The sequence below is a fragment of the Salvelinus sp. IW2-2015 genome, linkage group LG23 (assembly GCF_002910315.2).
Source record: "Salvelinus sp. IW2-2015 linkage group LG23, ASM291031v2, whole genome shotgun sequence".
In the NCBI taxonomy this organism is placed as follows: Eukaryota; Metazoa; Chordata; class Actinopteri; order Salmoniformes; family Salmonidae; genus Salvelinus; species Salvelinus sp. IW2-2015.
In genome coordinates this window covers 3,438,574-3,463,474 of record NC_036863.1, presented here as the reverse complement: position 1 = coordinate 3,463,474, position 24,901 = coordinate 3,438,574, and the positions used below count along the sequence as shown (strand labels likewise).

General features: G+C 42.5%; 1 protein-coding gene and 1 pseudogene across 4 annotated transcripts; one reads left to right on the top strand and one right to left on the bottom strand.

Moving 5' to 3' along the window:
• LOC111950445 (leucine--tRNA ligase, cytoplasmic-like) overlaps positions 1–6,954 on the bottom strand; it is a 39,352-nt pseudogene extending 32,398 nt beyond the window's left edge.
• An 83-nt stretch (positions 6,955–7,037) lies between these two features.
• Positions 7,038–23,239, top strand: LOC111950396 (RNA-binding protein 27). Of its 4 annotated transcripts, none has more exons than XM_023967939.2 (21): positions 7,038–7,281; positions 8,166–8,284; positions 8,425–8,552; positions 8,644–8,726; positions 8,993–9,183; positions 9,434–9,727; positions 10,523–10,753; positions 11,375–11,536; positions 12,221–12,376; positions 14,100–14,244; positions 14,384–14,567; positions 14,730–14,954; positions 15,118–15,246; positions 15,379–15,507; positions 15,620–15,694; positions 17,413–17,583; positions 19,162–19,266; positions 20,147–20,356; positions 20,564–20,647; positions 20,758–20,877; positions 20,999–23,239. In XM_023967939.2, the coding sequence occupies exons 1-21, from the start codon at positions 7,220–7,222 to the stop codon at positions 21,083–21,085; spliced, it is 3,090 nt and encodes a 1,029-aa protein (XP_023823707.1). In that variant the 5' UTR covers positions 7,038–7,219; the 3' UTR covers positions 21,086–23,239. The 4 variants fall into 4 exon arrangements, with proteins under 4 accessions (XP_023823707.1, XP_023823706.1, XP_070290410.1 ...); XM_023967938.2 differs by having other exon boundaries at positions 15,115–15,246; XM_070434309.1 differs by having other exon boundaries at positions 7,039–7,281; positions 12,221–12,367.
• The last annotated feature ends 1,662 nt before the right edge of the window (positions 23,240–24,901 follow it).

Sequence of the window (24,901 nt, the reverse complement as noted above, 5' to 3'; positions counted from 1 at the left end):
CCCGTCCAAATTAACTCCACTGATTATGTCTCATGACCCCTGTCCAAACTAACTCCACTGATCCTGCCCCATGACCAAACTAAAACTACTGATCCTGTCCCCTGTCCAAGGTAACTCCACTGATCATGTCCAATCTCCAAACTAACTCCACTGATCCTTCCCCCTGTCCAAACTAACTCCACTGATCCTTCCCCCTGTCCAAACTAACTCCACTGATCCTGCCCCATGTGCCTGTCCCCCTCCTTACCCAGGGCATAGGTACGAGAGCAGGCGTGCTCCTGGAGCAAGTCCAGAGTGGCCTCAAAGTTCTTCCTGGTCTCATCACAGAACCTAAAGAGTGTGTGGTCACAGAGTGCCACCACACACTCATCTGCAGAGTGCGACATCACCTGCTTCTCTGGCTCCATAGAGATCAAAGCTTGGCCCTGGAACATTGGTAGAGGTCCAGGTTAGAACACACTAATGCATAACAAAGAAACGTATCAAACACATCAGTGAACAGCCCACGTCAACAACAGTAGCAAACAGCCCACGTCAACAACCATAGCAAAGAGCCCACGTCAACAACCGTAGCAAACAGCCCACAGTGTAAACAAACAATATAGTTAAACAGCATAAACATGAACACAATAAATATAGATTGGTGTGGTATCTGTGGCAGCGTGAGAAGCATGGGCATAGGTGAAGGAGTCCCAGTGCAGCACCATGGACAGCAGCACTCAGTTCAGCACTGCGGAAGACTGCACTTCGTTCAAAACCAGGCCAGCCGAAGACAGCTCCACAACTCCTCTCACCCAACACACATGGTACAAGATTACTAATCAGCACACTTGCAAGGCATTCCTTAATCAACTGACTGGCACAAGAGCGCAGGCTGGACCTCACTCAGCTGGAGCAGTTAGGAAGACAGCCAGCCTACTCACACCGTGTTATCGCTCTCCTGCCACAGACTGCCAGTGAGGCCACAAGAGGCTACGGGTGGCCGCCATCTTTAACCACCGTCTTGCCTGAACGGCTTGTGGACAAGAACTCCAGAGACGCTGAAAGCTAGAGTAAAAGCTTATGAACCTTGAACTCTGTTGTGTGTTTACTCCTTTTCCACTTGTGTAGTTGGGCACACCCCACTCTTCCCGACAGTATCAAATAATGGATTTCAACCAGGGTACCTTCTCCTCCATCATTGTCTTCTGGATGGGTTTATTGACGTCCTGCACTTTTTCGGCCCTTGTAGCATTAAACCTGCATGATCTGAGAAAAGAAGACAGTTCATTACAAACTATGTTGTTGACTTTTTAAAATATTATTCTAGGTTGTTGTATAGGTCTGCTGCACCTCTGTAGCCATAGCTGTCCTACGAGGATAAATAAAGTGGTATTGTATTACATGTATGCATAGTTGAGATGTTATGTGTAGCCATTAGGACTCACTCCTTCATAGAAGCCCTCGAGGTAGACCCTCTCCTTCTCACGGTCATTCTGGCTCGGGATTGTCAACTGGTCACAGAACTGGAGGAGCCGACAGGTTCCCATAGCCAGGGATCTCAATGATGGGCAGATGGAGTAGAGCAGCGTGAGTACAAGGCACACAGTACACTGTCTGGTCATTTACAACCGAATAAAGGTTGCGAGAGGCAGCTTACCACCTCAAAAGGTAAGACCATCTTGTATTTGATTCCATATTTTTCTATCAGGACCTATAAGAGGAATCCAAGTGATCTCCAATTACTTCATTGACCAAAACATATTTTGCAATGCATAGGTTAACTAATATAGACCAGTAGCCACAAACAAGCACAAAGTAAATACTTAAGTAGTACAGTTAAAGCATCACCTGTTTCTTTTTTATATCCCTTGGGGCAGCAATGTCATTGGGTGCATCGGACGGAACGCTGGTGACAATTCCAGTGCCAGGGTGTCACAAAGCAAGTGGACCAAAGTCACATGAGAAACACAACCAACACCCAGAGGCACAAAAATGCCCCTGCGGTGTCCTCAGAGAATGTTTCCCCTCATTGCCTTCTCTACCAAACACAGGACATTGTGCATGAGCGAGAGAACAAAGTCATAGACATCTGCATTCTGACGTTTCAATTTAGTCAGACCATTTCAATGCAGATGTAAACCCCTGGAGCAAAACAGACCAAAATAATTCATTGTTATGACTCATAGCAAAAGAGGCAATCCAAGAGCAATGCTGTGGGAGTTGTGTGTAGCATCCCCTCAGGTCCTAAATCAGTAACCATGATCTTTTTACTTTATTTCAATGTTTACTGTGCTCTACAATGACTTATGCCTCCCTCACTTTAGCTCTTCAAAAGGAGGAAGGCCTCAAGCCCGATCTTGACGTGCTGGAGCAGAGACATCATGGAAGCAATTAAGTGGTATTTGGAGCATTCTTGACTATTCCAATACCTTTGTCCTCCTTGATGGTGAGCATGGGCAGAGCATAGATGGTCTGGTAAGATGTCAGCGGGGCACTAAGAGCACATCCAAGAATATCTTACGGAGAGAGTTAAACGTGAGTGTGTGTGGTCACATGAGATGTAGTAGGTGTGTATATGTGTCAGGCTCACATAAGTTGCAGTGTGTAAGTGTATGTGCAGATACTTAAACATAAGGATGTCATTTAAATGTACATCTCTTTCCCAGAACATCCATGATCCCTGTGACCTTGCCGTTCTTCTTCGTGAAGCCCTGGTAAGACATGTGTACTAGTAGACCTCCGTGTGTTGATGAACACGTCTCCACTGGCCGTCTCGAAGGCTATGTACTTGATGTCAGGATGGACCCAGCAGTTAGTGTGGCCAAACATGCTCTCTGGTCTGAGAGTAGCTGCCACCCAGAAGATGCTCTGATTTTTAAGGCCACTGCAGGGTTTAGGGTTACCAGGAAAATAGTGTTCAGAAGAGTGCTATTTTTTTTTTTTGTATTCTCAAGCAGCAACCTGCTATAATCTGCTGTAACCTGCTATTAGGACAACCAACTTGCACCTTATGTCACAATTGACAACACACAATTGATTGGTTACATCAATGAAAAAGTTGTTCCGAGTCTCATGCTACTAAATAAAATACAGTGTGTCGGGTTCACATAGAGTAGTACCTTAGTTTTGCAGGGTAGGGCTCGACAACCTTCATCTTAATGAGGGTGTAATCCTGTGGATCCCAAGAATGTAAAAACATGACGATTTTTTTWAATTTCACCTTTATTTAACCAGGTAGGCCAGTTGAGAACAAGTTCTCATTTACAACTGCGACCTGGACAAGATAAAGCAAAGTAGCGTGACAAAAACAACACAGAGTTACACATGGGATAAAAAATCGTACAGTCAATAACACAATAGAAAAATCTGTATACAGTGTGTGCAAATGAAGTAATGAGGTTAGGCAATAAATAGTCCAATAGTGGTGAAGTAATTACAATTTAGCAATTTACACTGGAGTGATAGATGTTCAGATGCGGATGTGCAAGTAGAAATACTGGTGTGCAAAACAGCAGAAAAACAAAAACAAATATGGGGATGAGGTAGGTAGTTGGTTGGATGGGCTATTTACAGATGGGCTGTGTACAGCTGCAGCGATCGATCGGTAAGCTACTCTGACAGCTGACGCTTAAAGTTAGTGAGGGAGATACAAGTCTCCAACTTCAGTGATTTTTGCAATTAGTTCCAGTCATTGGCAGCAGAGAACTGGAAGGAAAGGCAGCTTAAGAAGGAGTTGGCTTTGGAGATGACCAGTGAAATATACCTGCTGGAGCGCGTGCTACGGGTGGGTGTTGCTATGGTGACCAGTGAGCTAAGATAAGGCGGAGGTTTACCTAGCAAAGACTTATAGATGACCTGGAGCCAGTGGGTTTGGCGACGAATATGTAGTGAGGACCAGCCAACGAGAGCATACAGGTCGCCGTGGTGGGTAGTATATGGGGCTTTGATGACAAAAGCTGCAGAGCTGTAGTCACACAACTCACTGAGATTATGTAGTGGTAAGAACATTTTACCTTTCCAGTCTGCCTGTCGTGATCCATACACAGCTTTCCATCTTTCGGTGATTAGATGGTATACCTGCATGACAATGTAATAATGCTACATGGAAAATGCAGGGATATTTATAACCATTTCCAACAGCTTACCTTTTACCAAACTTAAATGTATTCCTCTCATTTAGGGCGATAAACTGCCACCTCACAGAGGAGTCGTAGAAAGGCTTCACAACGGTTGTGATGAAGGCGTGTCGCCAGTACCACCTGTGATATAATCACCTTTTTTAATAACATTGTCAGCACCTAAAGCATGTTTGTTGCTCTGCACATTCAGGTCTGAATCTTAACTTGAGATCCACACACTTAACTTCCACAATAATTATACATTGATGTAAATGCGAGATTTGCAAGAAAATTTAAGTTATTAGCACAGATCTCGTGTTAGMAATCAGTTCTCATGAAACAAATGTATGTCTATTGGTTAACATCAGGCTTCCTGGTTCTGTATAAGATAACATTAAGAAACAAGCTCAGTTTGATGGTTTCTTGTCATAATCAGTCACCTTTACACCCATCATCTTTTGGTCTTTCACGGCCTGGGGTGGGAAGTACTCCAGCCAGTGCTCCATGTTGGCAAACGGCACCATCTCCTTGTCACTCAACCCCAGAGACCACATAATGTCCCATTGGAACTTGGACTCTACAGCCTTTGCCACTGCTTTGCTCTGAAGATCACACACAAAAGAAAAGTTACATTTTGAATTGTGCATTAAAGGAAACAATTTTCCCCAAGCTTACAAGTAGTGCAGAGGATCAATTGATATTTGCATAAAATGTTCACCTTTATGGCCTTATATTTGTCTTTAAAGATGAACTCATCTGCAAACTTGGGGTTCTCTTCCTCCTCATCAGGGAACCCCCATCTCTCACTTCAGCTTGCTTGCACAGGCCTGTGAATTAAGATGAATGTAACCTTCTTAAATAACAGCCGATCATGTATGATGTGCACAGCAAGCTTCCTGTACAATGCAACCCAAATGGAAATAGGCATTGCTTCCCTTTCAAGCAATGGAAACCAACAGCAAACTACAACGAAATAAAGAGCAATGTGTAAAATACATTTTTCACAGAGGATCTTGAACGTAATAAGACCTACACTTAGTACATCTACAAGTCAAATCTATATATATCTTACTTCGAAAGGCAGAAAGTATGACTGAGATGCAGCCTTCCATTCAAGTAGGGGTGGGTGACAAAGTACTTGTTTTTGCTGTGAATGAAAGGGTGGTACATTAGGTTGGGAAAAGTGGGCGTGAAAACTAAAGTAGGGCATGGATAATCATAATAACGGTCCAAGTAGGCTTACTATGTGCTTTCACCAATAGTGGTGGGTGAGTCACAATCAAACCTTCTTTCCTTCTCCCATTTCTGTTGGATTTCCCCCTCTATCTTTTGAGAAAGTCCAACTTTGCTGTTCCGTTTCGCTCCTAAAATTAATATGTATAATTAATTTAGATTGAAGAACAACAACATCCTTGTTCCTCATCATTATTTCTGCAATCAGCAGTTTAAACAATAACAAAGATAATTCCCTGGTAAAAAAGGTAAGGGATGGGGCTGGAGAAATGTAGCCACTCTCATATTCATAGACAGGGCTATGGATGCAAGGGCTGACCATCTAAATTATAGTTTTAACCATGTTTTGAGGCTATATAATGTTTGTTTAGATTTACTTTGTTTACAAACATTGGAGTAAAACTAACCTTCAGCACTTAGCTGTTGACATCTACAGCTCATTCACACAGTGCAGACTTCTGGGAAATGTAGTATAAGTGAGGGGCTCTTTCACGGTCAGGGCTAGAAGGGATCAGCTTTTGTCAAATTACCGTAAAAAAAAATGTTTTGCATTTAGCTAATCTTAACTTTCTTCTCCTGACCTGCTACGTTAATTACACTAACCTGCTGCYTAATTTCTCCTAACCTGCTACGAAAAGTCCAATCTGACATTAATTTGTCAAAAACTGGATCCCTTCTGGCCATGAACCTCTTTCACAGCAGAAGGAAGCAGCCTACTGTACTTTCTCTGGAGTACGAAAACACAATCAGAATATTTCACACCAATATTTTTTTATTTTTTATTTAACCTTTATTTAACCAGGTAGGCCAGTTGAGAAAACAACAACACAGAGTTAGACATGGGATAAACAAACAGTCAATAACACAATAAATAACACAATAAAAAAATATGTATACAGTGTGTGCAAATTAAGTAAGGAGGTAAGGCAATAAATAGGCCAATAGTGGCGAAGTAATTACAATTTAGCAAATTAGACTAGAGTGTTATATGTGCAGATGAGGATGTGCAAGTAGAAATACTGGTGTGCAAAAGAGAAGAAAAACAAATATGGGGATGAGATAGGTAGTTGGTTGGATGGGCTATTTACAGATGGGCTGTATACAGCTGCAGCGATCGGTAAGCTGCTCTGACAGCTGACGCTTAAAGTTAGTGAGGGAGATATAAGTCTCCAACTTCAGTGATTTTTGCAATTCGTTCCAATCATTGGCAGCAGAAAACTGGAAGGAAAGGCTGCCAAAGTAGGTGTTGGCTTTGGAGATGACCAGTGAAATATACCTCCTATACCTATCATTGGAAATACATATTTATAGATTATAATTTACATTGTTCATATTTTTTAAAGGAGTGAAAAAAAATGTGATACATTTTTTTTGTTAAGAGTCAACCCTTGCCTGAAGTTTGTTCAAAGAATATTGAAACTTCGACATTAATAAAAAAAATGAAATAGAGCTGCAAAACCAAAGAGTTTTAGGATTCAGTTTCAGGGTGATTGGTTGCTGGTTACTTAGGGTCAGTGCTATCGGGATTCCTTGGGACGTCCCTACCCTAAACCCTAACATTAACCTTGCCCAGTTAAATAAAGGATAAAAAATATATACAAATAAAAATTACCTTAACCATTTTAAATATAAACTTCAATGGGGGTAGAGACGTCTTAAGGATCCCGGATAGCACTAAAKCCCAATCTTAGTGTGGCCAGCTGATCGGTTTACGACATTGCCAGTTAAGTTGCCATGCCTGTGTTTGAACGTAAAGCAATTCGTCCGACCTGCAAGTGGAGTGACTATTGAAGGCCTAGCTAAGCCTAATATACATTTATAGACGATGAAAGGAGGAATACCACAACGCACATTGAACTTGTAGTCAGTATTGTTAAGTCGTTTTCATGATGATCATAGAAAATGTGGAAGCTTTGAAGTCTTGGCTGGCAAAACTCCTGGAGCCAATGTGAGTGTTGATTAATTGAAATGACATTTAGCTAGATTGCACGAGTTAGCACTAGCTACGCCACCGCTAACGTTAACTTGTTATATGGCAATAAAAATACACATTTCACGTTTGTTCTGTCAATTATGCGACGTTACACATTCTGCATATCGGATTTGTTGGGTAAATTGCAGACACTAATCTGATTATAACATTTTAGATGTGTTTTGCGGTCGCTGCCGCAATTTAGCTAACTAATTAAGTAGCTAACGTTACAGTAGTTAACTTGGCCAGCTAACTAAAAGCTAGCTTGCTCAACTGAATCAACATCGTCCCAATCAAGGTGAATTATTTATATGAATGGCTGCACAGCACGTTTGGCTTGTGATGAATGGGTAACTACTTAGTCTACTCCTAGTTTGTTTAACATCCTATCATACATGTAGTGGCTAAGTTAGCTGCATCTACCCGGCCTTAGACAGTGCTAGCAGTGACGTCTAGCATTTAGCCAACCAGCTAACTAAGCCAGTTAAGAAGCATGTCATCCAAGTTTATGTAACTACGTGTGTGTTGTCATTTGTAGCATATGTGTTATGTAGCACGAGATTAGGGTCTAACCTTCTGCCTTAAAAAKCTCAACTTTTTCCTTACAACTCTCTTGGTTACAAATGAATGATTCTAYCTAGATATTGTCTAATGCAGTGTTTCCCAACCTTTTTCGGTTACTGCACCACCAACTGAATTTTGTCCTGCCCGGAGTACCCCACATGGGCATTTTACAAGTATCCTATGGTCTTCTAAAGTACCCCATGTGGATAGGGAAAGTACCCACAGGTATCCTAGTACCTCTGGTTGGGAACTATGCAAACCCTGTTGAGTAATATGGATAATGTTTGCGTTTGCAGATGTGAGGCGGACCCCTCTGCTTTAGCCAACTATGTTGTGGCTTTGGTAAAGAAGGACAAACCTGAGAAAGAGTTGAAAGCACTTTGTGCAGATCAACTGGATGTCTTTTTACAAAAAGGTAGGCTACGTAACTCCTTAATGTCAGTGTTGGTTTGCATCTCACCAACTAACGTTAGTATTTTCGTTGTGTAAACATGTAGTAGACTGACTGTGAAATATTTATAAAAGTCTTATGCCTCGATGCTTTCCCTATTGCAGAAACCACTGGTTTTGTTGATAAGCTCTTTGAATGTTTGACCACCAAAAACTACTTGGGGAATCCACCTCCTAAGGAAGTTCCCAAAGAGGAGCCCAAACTCCCTGTGTTAAAACAGGAGGCTGTGGAGGTAAGGGCTTTTTTTGAGCTTCCTCTGTCGTATTATGTCGCAGTCTTTGATAGTGGGGATATACCTAGCTAACTATTGTTGTTTTCTTCAGGCTGAAAATGTAGAAGAGGATAGGGGGGATAACAGGAGGCGGAGAAGTCCACTGAGAAACCGCTCTGACTTAAACGAATCAAGGTGAGGCTGGAATCTATATGTTTGTTGTTTCCTGGTGTTCTCAAGAGTTCTTCTCATGACAGTGATGAAGCTCTCTYGGGTCAAGATGTTAGTTTGATTAGGCCCTTGAGTCTAATGGACTGCACCTTTGACACAATTTAGTTATTGTTGTTGAAATGCTAGTCACATCAATAGTACAGATTACCACAAAGACAGGAAACTCCTTGAGTTCCAGTGCTGTATAAAAAGTGCTGCTAAATGACCAACCTACATGCCTGACCACACAGGGGACGTGGTGACCGCAGACGAGATGACCGCAAGCGGCGTGACATGGACCGCCACGGTAAAAGCACCGATTCCCACCGGGAGAGGCATGACCGGCACGGAGGCAACTCTCGTGGGCGCAGCTACAGTCGCAGCAGGAGCCGAAGTGGGAGCCGAGGCAAGAGCAGGGACAAGGAGCACAGCCGAGGGAGAGGTGAGACTCACAGGGGCGCGGACATGGATATTTGCTTTACTTCAAATGTTTAACCTGAAAGGTTGAAAAMAAATCTTTGCTAAGAACAAACAAAAGACATTCGCGTATTGACTGGACTTTTACTGGGGGATCCTTAAATGCCCTCTGTGGTGAGAATATTTCCTAAAGGGGGTATTTTTTTCCTGGGTTATGTTGCAATTTGTGTCCTTTTAGGTTCAAGCTTTTCTGTGTGTCTGTGTATGTTAAACAGATTACAGGTCAAAGTTTGAAGTGGAGAGAAAGGAGCCTGAGAGTTTCAACTCCACCTCTGGGTCCCTGGTAACCCAACAGCACCAGCACCCTCCGCCCCTCCTACCTACCCCCCAGCAGCACCCATTTCCCTCCTCCGGGGGCCAAGCAGTTCCCAACTCTGTTACCGTGGTAGCACCCGCTCACCTGCCCGACAGCACTACAGAGAGCTGGTCTAATTACTACTCTAATCACAGGGAGGGCAAGCCGTTCAACAAGGGCACTTCAGTCAAGCACCGCTGCCGTGACTATGACGGTAAGGGKTAACTAAAATGGTCTAATTTCACTCTGGTCTATATTATGATTTGAGATGTTACAGATTTGCTGTGAATCTAGCAACAATATCTGGGTTTTATTTTTGCCAGGTAAGTCATTGAGGACACGTTCTCTTTTACAAGAACAACCAGTTAAAAAAATATATATATATATTATGTAGCTAAACAGCTCTTATCTTTTTTTGTGAATGAAAGGCACAAGACTAACTTACCCATAATCAAAATAAGTTCTAATGTAATGTATGTACTTGCAAAAACGTGTAAACGGATGTTGAATATGGAAGCAGGTGGCCTCGCATGGCCTTCTAATCATTGTGTGCTTCAGGGTTCATATAAGCTTATGTCTACTCTAATCAAATTGTACAAATATTTAGTAAAATACCAGTCGATTGTGTTTTATTTATGGATTAAATGCAATCGGTTGTGTGGTATTCCAACCCTCAGTAGGGTGTTTGCCTGGTTTAAAGCTGCGCTAATGACCCAAGTTGAACATCCTTCCCCTGAGGGACACTGTTTATATTCATCCAACAGTCTCAACAGCAATGATATTTCACTCCACCCCACCTTGAGGGTTCAGAGAAGAGCCTGGATCTTGTCAGGAACTGTAAACAAAAAGTGTCAAGGTTGCCAAACCGATAATCTCATTTGGGCTGATATTTCTATATTACATTTTTTTAAAGCTATTATTGGCAAGCATCTTGCTGAGCGCATTTACAGTAAGAAAGCCATTCATATATCTTTTGAATGGAATTTTGATCAGTCTCTGTCTTCCACAGAAAAAGGTTTCTGTGTGCGTGGTGACCTCTGTCCCTTTGACCACGGCAATGATCCTCTGATCGTGGACGACGTCACGCTGCCCGCCATGATTCCGTTTCCTCCACCTGGCATGCCTCCACCGTCCCGCATGGTCATGCCCCCCCACGGCCAGCCACCCCCGGCCATCAGGATGCCAATGCCCCCCCACGGCCAGCCGCCCCCACCGGGCATCTTCCCTATGCCGCCTCCTGGTGAGTAATGTTATGTTTCTCCAATTAGGAACTCAACACTGAACCCGGAATGCTCACCAGTCATTGTTTGACATAGGCTAAGGCCAAGAGTTTTTCCTGGTCAGGCCACGTGATTAAGAAAAACCCAGGGCCCTAGCTTTAGTTCCTGATGTGGTGAGAGCCTAGAGATGGAGGACTCATCATGGATATAARCCGTTTTAGCGTGGACATTGCACCATTTTTAAAGTAGTCAACTAGGTGGGGATTCCTATGGGTTGTAGCCTCAATGGCACTGCCCATGCTGTCACASATGCTACAATGGCACAGATATAAAGACAAGTTCTATGGATGAGTCATTTTAGGATGCATGGATGTGTGTTTGTATCAATGAGAAGAAAGCTGTTTCCCTGTTCAAGGCTTGCCTGTTCCATGGAGAAATGGCATGTTATAAGGACTCTGTTGTGCTACATAGAAACACACCTCAGGGAAACAGCTGTCTTTGTTGTCTTACCCTCACTAGTACTCACCCTATACTTAATGTTTATGTCTGCAGTACTTTACCTATTCTCTTTAGGAGTTTATTAAGTAAATGACCAGTGTCTATTATTTACTGGGTTCAGCTTGTAATTGTATCTCCCATAGGGCCCCCATTGATACCATCAAGTGGGATAGAAACTCCCAACCACTCAGGGACGAGTTCTGTGTCCTCTCTAGGACCGCCTGGAGTGGGACTTCCTCCTCTTCCTCTACCACCACCACCTCCCTCTTCTGTCTCTCTACACCCCCAATATTCTCAGTCAGAATGTAAGCAGCTATGCTTTTCTCAATAAGCTTGGCAAAGTGGTACTTTTWTGAGCATAGCTCCCATATTGTTCACATTTTTGTCAGTTTGTTTTCTTTGACATACACTGACTTTCAAATCCATGTGAAGCAAATGGTATTGTTTGACTGTAGTGAGGAAGAAATGCTGTTGTCTTAAAGTATTTATGTTCACATGGTTCATTCATGTGTTGCAAATTATTTCCTTTTTGAGTTGGGGTGTTAGTTTTGTTTTTGTGCTACTGCCTGGCATGCATGATCTCGTTGTTTCTTTAGGGTGCAYTAGCATCTTTTGACCAGAGGGTTGCACTGTTGATGAACTAAAGTCCACTGTTCCTGTAAGCTGCACATTAGACAGTGCAAAAACTCTATTTTAGTAGTCCTGCCCACATAAGAGAGGAAATTAAAARGGGGTGCGTTTCACTACTCTCAATTGAAATATTATTTTTAGTTGCTCTAGTTTAGTGCATGCATTATTGAGTCCCAAGCCATTGAACATTATAGAGCAAAAGCAGACTGTATAATATTTAGTTCAATACTAGAACTGTATTTTTTTTTCTCCCTGTAGTGTAGCCATATAGTTAAAGTAGGTGTTGTGATGGATAGKCCTATTTGGGTCAACACTGACTTCTTGTAATGATGTTTGTCTGTTCTCCCTTGTATTGCCAGATAATTATGACCCAGAGGGTTACAACCCAGAGTCTCCAGGCATGACAGCAGCCGGCCGGCCCCAGTACAGGCAGTTCATCCCCCGCATCCAGACCCAGAGGCCCAACCTGATCGGCCTCACTTCCGGGGATGGCCAGGGATCCAGAGGTATCACATGTGGGTCTTACTTTGGTGGTTTAGTTTGGGCTTTCTTTCTGATCCTACCCTATAGTAAACATGAGGACTTCTGTATTTAGGGTGCTATGAAATCTTTTTTTTTTTTTTTTTACCTGATTCCATTTGGATTTTTTCAAAAATAAATTGGATGTTCTAAGTCCACAGCAATGCTTAAATCACATCCGTAGACCACTTTTGAGGTCAGGGTAAAATATTAGATTTTGGAGTGTAGTTACTGTAATTGAATTGTGCACCTATCCAAGAGGCTGTTTAGCAGTGTTTTTTGTAGCGCCCATGTGATGGTAGAGTTTTCAAAACAAATACCCACTGGACTGATTTAACATAATCCTGATCAAATTCTGCCAGGTAAGTATAGGGCCTTGTGAAATTATGCAATTATATCCTAAAGTTTGTAGTTAGCATTTAATTGAGAAGGTTTTTGGGAAAGCCTTTCCATCAACCAGAAGATTGTTTTCATTAGCTAGCATCATCGCTAATRGCTACACACAGTGGTAGAGGTGTGCACCACACAGACACAGTGGCATTCTTGTTGCCTCTTCAGAAAGTTGCAGGAAATGCGAATCACTGATGCATTCTATTCATGTCTTACGATAAACTTGGGCAAATTAATTKATGTTCAATACATTTCAACTGAACAAGAATATAAATGCAACATGTAAAGTGCTGGTCCCATGTTTCATGAGCTGAAATAAAAATCCCAGAAATTCTCCATAAGCACAAAAAGCTTATTTCGCTCATATTTTGAGCCCAAATTTGTTTATATCCCTGTTAGTGAGCATTTCTCCTTTGCCAAGATAATCCATCCACCTGACAGGTGTGGTATATCAAGAAGCTGGTTAAACAGCATGATRATTACACAGGTGTAGCTTGTGCTGGGGACAATAAAGGGCTACTTTAAAATGTCCCGTTTTGTCACGCCACACATGTCTCAAGTTGAGGGAGTGTGCAATTGGCATTCTGACTGCAGGAATGTCCACCAGAGCTGTTGCCAGAGAATTAAAATGTTAATTTCTCTACAAATGTAATTTGAGAGAATTTGGCAGTAAGTCCAACCGGCCTGACAACCGCAGACCAAGATACTCAAAGCATATTTACAACCTTTATTATTCAAAAACATAACATTTGAAAAATATGGTKTTTTTCCATATCGCCCAGCCCCACTACCATAGCCATTTGACCTTTGATATTTTTGAATGAGCTAATGTAATGTTGCAATGTTTTACATAAAGGGTGGATAACCATCCTCCAGGCTTTTATTCCAGTCCCCCTTTAACTACCCACATTTTAGAAATGAGCTGCTCAACCAAACCTTGATAAACCGACTCTGTGTTTGAGCAGGGCTGGATCAAAGCCTGCTCACGAAGTAGCTCTCCAGACTGAGGGTTGACCACTTTTTTTTTATATATATATACAGTTGCCTAACAGGTATTCTACTTTGTGGTGTTTAAGTGCCTTGCACAACGACAGGAGATGGTACATAGGATCAGAGAGCAGTTACTCAGCGTCCAATCCACATTCATGCTTTTTTTTTTACGTACGTAGACTACACCAATTGTTGGTCATGGGAATTTGGTGAAAAGTCACAATAGCATCTGTCAAAATGTGTATGAATCCTGCCTTTACGTACCCTCAGTGTCATCCAGATACAGCGGTCCAGATTCGAGCTGTCATTATGAATGACGATGTGTTTCTCCTGTCCCAGCGGCTAACATCGTGATCCAGACAGAGCCGGCGGTGGCCAGTGTCCCCAGCAGTGTGTGTCGCTACAGCAGCACAGAGCATGAGAGTAGGAAGAGGCCCCTGGGGCCCACAGAGGGTCCACTGCCCAAAAAACCCTGGATGGACAAGTAAGAACATTGTAAAATTGTATTTGTCACATGTGCCGAATACTTACAGTGAAATGCTTACTTACAAGCCCTTAACCAACAATACAGTTAAGAAAATACCTATTTAAAAAAGTAAGAAGAATAACTCATTCTCTTCCAGGCCCAACTACCAGGCCAACAACCAGCTCAACTTCCCCAACAACAAGCCCCAACACGGGGGCTTCCCCAAGAAGAATCACTACGTCAACACTAAGCTTGAAGTTCGCAAAATCCCCCGAGATCTCAACAACATCACCAAATTGAATGAGCACTTTAGCAAGTTTGGTACCATCGTAAACATTCAGGTAAGAAATCTGACAATACCTTGAAACCATGTGTACCACTAAACAATGAGTCTTAGATCAATAAATGTTAGGGTGTGTACATGCATTTTACTTTGGATGGTGATCAGGGACATAACTTCTGGCCTTCCCGTTTACTACTTTCTGACCTGTCTCCTCCAATAGGTGGTATTTGGTGGCGARCCCGAGGCAGCGCTGATCCAGTACACAGCCAACGAGGAGGCACGGCAGGCCATCTCCAGCACTGAGGCGGTGCTCAACAACCGCTTCATCCGTGTGTACTGGCACCGTGAGGCCAACACCCAGCAGGGACAGGGCATGGGTCAGGGCCAGGGGGACGGACATGGACAGAGCTCTGCTATGGGGCAGCAGCACCCCAGRGTTCATAAGGTGGACAGAGCACTTCTCACTACTGCTAAAACCTTTTTAGCTGGCCAKGCATTTATTCATTCGAACAGTAGTTTTGATTTTGAATGGAGAAGTTCWAAGTTCCAGGTTAGATGTGATCAACATTTCTTTCATGACTCTTATGTATCTCTGTATAAACCAGCAGGTAATCAAGCAACACAATCCCGGGGCCTATGTGCTGAATAATAAGACGGTGTCCAAACATGGCCTTGGTGTTGGYGCTGTGGCTGGAGGCAAACTGGATATCCTGCACCCCAGCGCAGACCCTGCAGCGGTAAGCCGTCAGCTCATTTGGTCTGAGAGTGCCCCTATGCAGAGCTACAGCATGGTGTTGTATGATGGCAAAGAGAGTAGATTGACACAGGGGTAAGGTAGTAATCAAAGGGTCTGTCTCTTCCTGTCCTAGGCACTCTTCTCTACTTCTGTGGCCCTTCAGAAGGGGCCCTACAGRTCCACAGTCCACAAGGGAGCGTCCAAGTCACTTGGTAAAACTGCCAAAGCACTTGAAGCACAGGAGATCTTGAAAAAGAAGCAGGCAAGTAATTTTTGCCGTCTGCATTTTGAATGACTTTCATAGTCAGTCAATACCTTTTATACACAAATCAAAATTACACTGTAAATAATTGTTTGCTTTATTCTTGTTTCAGGAGACATTGAAGTTGCAGCAGGACATGAGGAAAAAGAAGCAGGAGATGCTGGAGAAGCAGATTGAATGTCAAAAGGTAAGATGGTTGCTTATACTACATACAGTTGAAGTCGGAAGTTTACATACACTTAGGTTGGAGTCATTGTCTTGTTAACAAACTATAATTTTGGCAAGTTGGTTAGGACATCTACTTTGTGCATGACACAAGTCATTTTTCCAAGAATTGTTTACAGACAGATTATTTAACTTATAAATCCCTGTATCACAATTCCAGTGGGTGAGAAGTTGGCATACACTAAGTTGACTGTGCCTTTAAACAGCTTGGAAAATTCCAGAAAATGATGTCATGGCTTTAGAAGCTTCTGATAGGCTAATTGCCATCATTTGAGTCAATTGGAGGTGTACATGTGGATGTATTTCAAGGCCTACCTTCAAATTCAGTGCCACTTTGCTTGACATCATGGGAAAATCTAAAGAAATCAGCCAAGACCTCAGGAAAAAAAAATGTAGACCTCCACAAGTCTGGTTCATTCTTGGGAGAAATTTCCAAACACCTGAAGGTACCACAATCATCTTTACAAACAATAGTACACAAGTATAAACACCATGGGACCACGCAGCCGTCATAGCGCTCAGGAAGGAGACGTGTTCTGTCTCCTAGAGATGAACGTACTTTGGTGCTAAAAGTGCAAATCGATCCCAGAACAACAGCAAAGGACCTTGTGAAGATGCTGGAGGAATTGGGTACAAAAGTATCTATATCCACAGTAAAACGAGTCCTATATCGACATACCCTGAAAGGCCGCTCAGCAAGGAATAAGCCACTGCTCCAAAACCGCCACAAAAAAGCCAGACTACGGTTTGCAACTGCACATGGGGACAAAGATTGTACTTTTTGGAGAAATGTCCTCTGGTCTGATGAAACAAAAATAGAACTGTTTGAGGGGATGCTTGCAAGCCGAAGAACACCATTCCAACCGTGAAGCACGGGGGTGGCAGCATCATGTTGTGGGGGTGCTTTGCTGCAGGAGGGACTGGTGCACTTGACAAAATAAATGGCATCATAAGGAAGGAAAATTATGTGGATATATTGAAGCAACATCTCAAGACATCAGTCAGGAAGTTAAAGCTGTCTCTTATACACATCTAGATGTGTATAAGAGACAGGTATTGGAGTGGCCATCACAAAGCCCTGACCTCAATCCTATAGAAAATGTGTGGGCAGAACTGAAAAAGTGTGTTCGAGCAAGGAGGCATACAAACCTGACTCCGTTACACCAGCTCTGTCAGAAATGGGCCAAAATTCACCTAACTTATTGTGGGAAGCTTGTGAAAGGCTACCCAAAACGTTTGACCCAAGTTAAACAATTTAAAGGCAAGGCTACCAAATACTAATTGAGTGTATGTAAACTTCTGACCCACTGGGAATGTGATGAAATAAATAAAAGCTGAAATAAATCATTCTCTACTATTATTCTGACATTTCACATAATTAAAATAGTGGTGATCCTAACTGACCTCAGAATGGGAATTTTTACTAGGATTAAATGTCAGGAATTGTGAAACTGAGTTTGAATGTATTTTGGCTAAGGTGTATGTAAACTTCCGACTTAATTTAAAGGATGCCACCATCACCACCTTTCCTTTTAGTCGCAAATAAACCACATTCTGTGATCATCATCGTGTTGTCACTATCAAAACAAGGACACCTCTAGACCAAGAGACCCTGGGTGTTGTCCTGGATACCCTGCTCGTCTTGATTAGTCAGTTAATCTCATGTCCTCCCTCCTATAGGCTCTGATCAACAGACTTGAAAAGAACAGGGCCACATTGAAGCCAGAGGAGAGGGCCAACATTATGAAGACTTTGAAGGATCTGACCGACAAGATCTCCCAGCTTCAAAARGAGATGAACCCAGCCTCCCATTCCACAGCCAACACGGCTCAGTCCAAGACTAAGACAGATGTAAGTCTACCTACCATATCATATTCTGTGATTTGTTGAATCAACTCAACTGACATGACAAAAAATACATTCCWTTGCATGCGCTTGATCATAATTTGAATGAACATTTTACATTAACATGGAAATGATTGCATCACAATACCAGGCAGCCATTGTAAACCCATGAGTTTACCAGTCAAATTGTCAGGGTTAAGCACTGTGTCCACTGGCACTTAAAATTAGGGCAAATTTMAGCTGGCTCYAATGGAATTCTCAAATTCGAGCTGGGTCGGGGGAAACCCGGGCCAGCGCAGCCCAGTTTCACAACTGGTGACGACGTTACWATGCAACCACCAGCTAATCACTGCTGGATGCTGACACATTTAGCTAGCTCGTCTGGGCTTGTTGCTGTTAGCTAGCACATGGACAAGCAGTATTGTAACAGTCAGACATTACACAAATTACCACCGTAGCTGGATCCTTCATTTTGGAGCTACACAAACTTTTACAAGAACAGTCAGCCTTCTAATGCTAGCTACCAAACGTTAGCTAGCAAATCAGTTGAAACAAGCTAGCAAGCTAACTTGAGAACAGGAATTATATCCGGCCAGGTCATATTAAAATCTAGCTACATATCAAACATGTCGTCTGGTTTGCTTGGTTAGCTAGCTAGCTAATAACCAATGTCACGGCAAGCAAGGTAAGGAATTAAGCTAGCTAGCCTGTTATGCTAGCGACGACACGAACCGTTTTGCTAGCGTTAGCAACTTAAATACATGGCTATGATTCTGGCTGGCATTGGCAGGAGTATGGGGTGCTAGATAGCTAACAACATTAGCGAAGCCACCTGCACAGTCACAAATTGGCTACCTAGCAAAATGACATTTCTAATTCCCGGAGGCACTGGAAACGCAATTCGAGCTAGCCCACCAAGGCCAGCCCAACCTGGGTTGACTTCAAAGTTCCAATTGAAACTGGGCTTTAGAGGCTCCAAGCCCCTTCTGTACTCTGAGTCTATTTACGTCATAAGAAGGAATTCCCTTTGACCACGCCCACAAATTGGGGGAAACAATAATTCTTTCCCATTAACCCCCATTGTAAAAGAGTCAACTTTATTGTCTATTTTTTTATGTTAGGTTCTACAGAAATAACAAAACATGACAAAGATGTGGTGTTCAATATACATGTAACCTGGTCAAAAATCTGACCTGCATGTAGGGAAGCCTGCCAGAAGAGCCCTCATGTGGCTACTAGCTTCATTTTAAAGGGGGCATGAGGGAAGCCCTAAAATATTACATATTTTTAAGTAGTGAGAACACTCTGGAGCAMGCAATGTTGAAAGTAATCTTTAGACATGTTGTACTTTTCCTACATGTTTTTTTGCAATTGACTATAACAAGCAGACAACAAGAACATTGTGTTTTGAAAAGGGTAAAGTTTTTGCTGTGGGGTAACCAAGGTAACCTCAGGTTGTTTTCCCCCACGGCAGTGSGCCAGAACATTCTGTCTAATACCAAATTGGAGTATTCATTCTATTTCTATGGCGCATGCATTGTGGAAATCCCAAAATAATATCAATGGTGCTCTCCTCTCCCTCAGGCACAAAAGGAGCTTCTGGATGCAGAGCTTGATTTCCACAAGAAGATGAGTTCTGGAGAGGACACGACCGACCTGAAGAGGAGACTGGGTCAGCTGCAGGTTGAGGTGGGTACACAGGGCATCCATAATTTGGGAAGTGCGCTCTAGCATTAATGATCATGTCTGGAATGTGGCAGTCTTCTGACATACTAAAGGAGGAATGGCAGCCTGGGCATATCCAGAACACGTGTACTGTTGGTTAAAATGCAACCTTTACAAGAATGGTCTGAAGTGAGCAGAAAGGCATCACCTTGGATGTGAACATATGCCTTGTCCCACAGCTGTTCTGTCTGTCGCTAGTCACATTATGTCATCCTTGATGTCAGAGGATCAGGCTGGAAACAAGAAATGTATTTTTGTTAACAACAGCCCTCTGCATGGCTTTTCCAGCATGGTGTGCTTAAATTAGCCTCCATGAAATATGCATGGCTTTACCCCTCTTCTGCACATTAAACTGCAGGCACTTACCAAGCCCAGAGGACACCCACTAATGAATCCTAACCAAACAGAGATCCTACATTGATGCATCTGATGTCATTAAAGTTTGAGATTGTGTTCCTTGTAAGAAAGTGGAGGGATGACAATTAGGAGGAGGAGTGTTGGTGCTCTGCTCCAAGCCATCAGGGCCACCAGTRAGTCTGCTGGTACATGTTCCCTTGGACACATTAAATATGGATACCAAGCCTGTGGGAACACTGGTTCTCAGTAGCACTATATTTTCTTCCTGGATACTGACGCTGCTGCCTGGCACTGTTTGGTGAGGACATGCCAGGTAGCACCATCTCCACCACCTTGGTTTGGGGTCTGGTGACACGGCCAGCTGTCTTGGTTCCACATGTGGATCTGTGGCATCGCCTTAGTGTCAGCTGGCACCTCGTGCTGTGTGTTGTTGAGAAATGGAAGTTAGCTGTGGATTTGATGACCTTGTTGACTGTGTTTCCCCCAGGCCACCCGGTTGGGCCTGATACCAACCGGGCGTGGGAAGGTGGGCGACGCAGCAGGCATCAGGGGCAGGGGCCGAGGAAGGGGCAGGGGACGGGGACACAGAGGAGGTGGCAGAGGGGGCAATCACATGGTGGTGGACCACAGGCCCCGAGCCATCGCTATCCTGGGAGTCACACAGGAAGAGAAGGAGGAACTGATGCCTCACTTTGTGGTAAGAAAATACACCCTTATCAAATCCAGCTAGTCGTATAATTTTCCCAAAGTGTCTTATTTGAATATTGAAAAGTCTGTGCTAGAACTCAAGTGGGACAAAGCATGAATCATTATAGTTGTAAAAACAGTGCTTCCACCAGAGAGATGTGTAAAGGAGTTTCTACCGGTACTTACGGCTGTTTCTGTAATCTCGTCTTTGTCACAGAAATTTGGTGAGATAGAGGAGCTCCGTGATCAGGACGCTACCAGTGTTGTCATGACGTTCAAGACCCGGAGCGACGCGGAGAATGTATGTCCTGCAGATGGCATGCACACAGTAACATTTTGATGCCTTTATAACTGAGAAAGTTTTCAAGTTTTAATTGAATTTTACCATTCATGATCATTTTCACGTTATAGGCTGCAAACCAAGGAGCAAAGTTCAAAGGTCGCGTTCTACAGATTTCATGGTTCAAGCCGAAGACACCATCCGTATCCACAGAACCTGAGGAGGAGGACTCGAAGGAAGAGGTCAATGCGGTAAGTTACTGTACTTCTCTCCTTATTTRCTGTTTTATTATAGCATTTTGGAAAACCATGTAAAATCATCACTCAATGAACCGCTTGATCTAAAGATTATTATTTCATGTGATTCCTCCAGGAGGTCAGCCCCTACTTGCTTATGGAGGAAGAGGAGGAAGATGACGATGAGGATGACGAGTATGAGAGTCGTTCATGGAGGCGATGAAGGCAATACGAACGTCACACTTTTTCGTGGGAAGGACTTTGATATATTTTTTAAACTAATTCAAGCTGATTTGACAGAAATCACTTCTTTAGGTTTTTTTAGACCAGCTTCCAGTATTTTGAGACTGAAGAAGTAAGGACTAATATGAGACAAAGTCTATACTTTAATGATACGTGTGAAGCTTGAAAGGGCCGACTGTTTTCTCTTGAAACATCTGAATAATTATTAAAATCTCACTTTTGCTGAGATAAATCTAAACCGTTATAAATAACTGTTTCGATGTGGTTACCAGATAATATCAGTACAACATTTATGACTACTGTGAATAGGTATTTTTATAAATATTTAAGCTATGGTTTCATCCTCTCTTATTTGGCTGATGTTGTCTATAATTACGAGGCTCAAGGTCCAGGGATGGCTACTCTGTCACAGCTACGTTTACAGAAGGCATCAGCGTCCCCTGTTGAAATGTAAATGAGATACAGCCTCCATCTTGGATTCAAAGAGAGACACTTGATATTCCACTGAGTATTTTGTTGTCGACTAAATGTGTGGTGCCACTTTATGCACATATGAACACCAAGACTAATGTGACGCACTTTTGAGATGGTGTATAACAACTCTATTTTCTCTGTTTCCGAGTCATCTCTTCTGTCATCTGAGACCAAAGATATCTTTGGATGAGGATGTCTTCATCTATTGTCAAACTTGTTGGAGATCTGTAGACAATGGTGTTTGAATGTATACTGAGCATTTGGTTTTATATATAATTTTGCCTTGCATAATCAGAAGGCTGCATTTTTACGAGATTTGTTATTTTTCTTGCAATAGGAATTACTTTGTTTTTTTTTCAGTGTGTCATTTGAATGAATGTTGAAATTGTGTCAGGAAAAGAGGTCCCATTTTTATTTTCAAGCAAGAGTACTTAATGTCCCTACTTAAGGTAGGTTTGTGTTAAACCAACCCTTGTGGCGTCACTTCACAACACATTCTTACCAGCTCATGTCTGCCAGGATTTAGCTGCATGGTTTTGAGAGCTGACAAGTAAACCATGCACAGTTTCTGATCTTATTTTACAGTAGCAATATTCGGCAGCAGTTTAATCCATTCGATGTGAGGCACTTAGTGTTAATGAGTGAGAACTCACTGCAAGTCAAGAAGCATTGTGTTGGTGGCTCTGAAATGAGCAAAGTAACATACTCTTTTGAATGTGTATACTTGAAAAAAGGTGTGTATTATTTGTCCTTACATACTGTATTTACATTTTGTCAGGAGAGGAAAAATGAATCCTGTATAGCTGCTGCTGATCTATAGCTACTGAACTCTAGAGCATGTTCTTCTTTCATATTTGGTCAAGGTCTCTAACTCAAGACTAGACCATCTAATTCAACGTTAAGTGCAAAGAAAAACWGTTTTATGTTGCCGTAGCCCCTACCAGATTTTGATCCCTGTTCATTTTGCAGTCCTATTGAAAGAGTTAGATTAGAGACATGTGGAAAGTGGGAGGCTTACTCGTGGACTCCTAGGCTTTGCTTCATCTACATCAGTGAGGCTTGGTGTTACCATCTAACAGACATCAGCATGACACTTATATCAGGTGGCAACATATTTAGTTTTGGAAATAAATAAAATGCCAATTGAAATTTGAGACCAGAAGGAAAAGGCTAAAGAATAAGATGTTCTTTTTCACTGCACAGTACCCTCACACTTGTTTGCTATGTGCTTTTATGAACAGTCCTTTTCTTGAACATGTCAGTAAAGGACAGATCTAATGACAGGATTATTACATATTAAAGTGGGATTTCAGAAATTGCTTTGAGAAACTTCTACACTTGTTTATACTGCAATGTGGATGCTACTGTGACATCGTAGTGTAAAATGGAACCCATTTATTGGAAGAATCATTTTGGGATTTGTTACTGTTTATATTTGCGGGATGTGGATGTATTTTTGATTTATTCTGTTTGTAAAATGGATTTCTAACTCACTAGCATGTTTGCTTTTACCAATAAAGATGGAGGAATGGGGTGCTTGGAAGAGAAACAAAATACAAAATATAAACAATTTGAATTAGACACAAGCAACAACAAAAAGAAATGCTTTCAAATTTCTACCTGGGTGGGAGAACATTCCAGAAGAATATTACCTTCAAAACCTGTGTTGTCATTCCTTTACTATTGTCTTAACTTTTTCACCGCTCGTTCATGATTATCCATAATTATGGTAGCATCCGCATTCGTGTAAAAGTGTTGACAAAAGTCACTCCCAAATGACACGATACATTATTCACCATTCACTTCCTATTGGAGAAAACAATCCGAAACAAGCTATAAATGCATCGAACAAGTTTGTAGTTACAAGCTTGATGTGGTCATTGTGTGCAAGAAATATGGGACAAAATACTAAACTTTCTCCAACTTGAATACACGAAGTAAAATTTGTCCAAGTACTTGTGACATCTTCAAATCGGGGTACTAGATATATAAAGTGCTTTCATTTATTAACGGTAAATCAGATGTATGAAAATATCCTKAAATAAAAGGTAACATTCTGTACTGTTACCTCATGAAACATTTGATCTCAAACCCAAAATGCTGGAGTGTACCGSCACGTAGTTTTATTTGTATGCTGATGGGATAACAGGGTCATTCTCGGGTGGGCTTCTGCCATGGCACCCATCCCACCCACCAAAACAGAATTCCAACACGGAGAGGAACTTAAATTGGCTTCAGTGACTTTGACATATTCAAATGTTGATAAATAATGCATGAACATTCCTTACTTTAGGAAGTGAAGTGAAAAACACTCAAGAGTCTATTTGATTTAATGCAAGCGCTGTTGGGTTACCCGTGGGACGAAATGTCAACCACAGCCACTCGTCGTCCTCGAAACCCCGGTCGCCCTGGTGATGAGCACTACGTGCACGCGCCACAGATCCCAAAGTGGAGACAGACAATTGGAGGGTCATTTGGTGAAGGAAACCTTTGGAGCTGTACACAGGCTAGGGAGATGAGTGCTGCTGTCACATCTTGATACAAACAAATCCATAAAACATGTCAGATGCAATCTTCAGAATGGGAATGCACACAGATGACAAGCCAACAATCCACCACAATGACCACTGAATTATACATACTGTTATTAAGAAGTCTAAGAATAAGAGAGAGAAGGACATTATACTTAATTCGGGGTAAAATATTGAATGGAATAATACATGACATAGTTTGTTTCTCCTCTCTGAACATCTTTGCAGCCCAGCTGGGCAATGAGTCGGACTTCCTTTAAAGTATAGGCCTACTGCACAGTATACAAAAAGTCTACCCTGCCAGGATGTTTTTTTTCTCTCTCTCTCTCTCTCTCTCTCTCTCTCTCTCTCTCTCTCTCTCTCTCTCTCTCTCTCTCTCTCTCTCTCTCTCTCTCTCTCTCTCACTCTCTCTCTCTCCTCTCACCACTCACTCACTCACTCACTCAACAGGTCCAGTGGTGAGAAAAGACCTTGCCTGTTTTAATCTCTATAATGAATAAGGACATGCCAACGTGGTAATGGATGCCTGCCACCATGCTGCTGAATTATTCACTGTCTGAGGAACCAGAGGAGAGGTGGCCAGGATCAGATGGAAGCGCTGTGTCACTGGCCTGCCTGGCTCCTCTTTCTACTGCTGGGAGAGGCATTCAGCCTGCCACATGAGATCTAATGCACTGAGGACAGGTGCTCTGTTCTCCTGCATGGGGAGGGAGACCAGAGCAAGGCCCTGTCCTGACCTGCTCCAATTAAATGCAGCCAATATTGCTGTTGTGTGTACTGTAGGTGCCTTA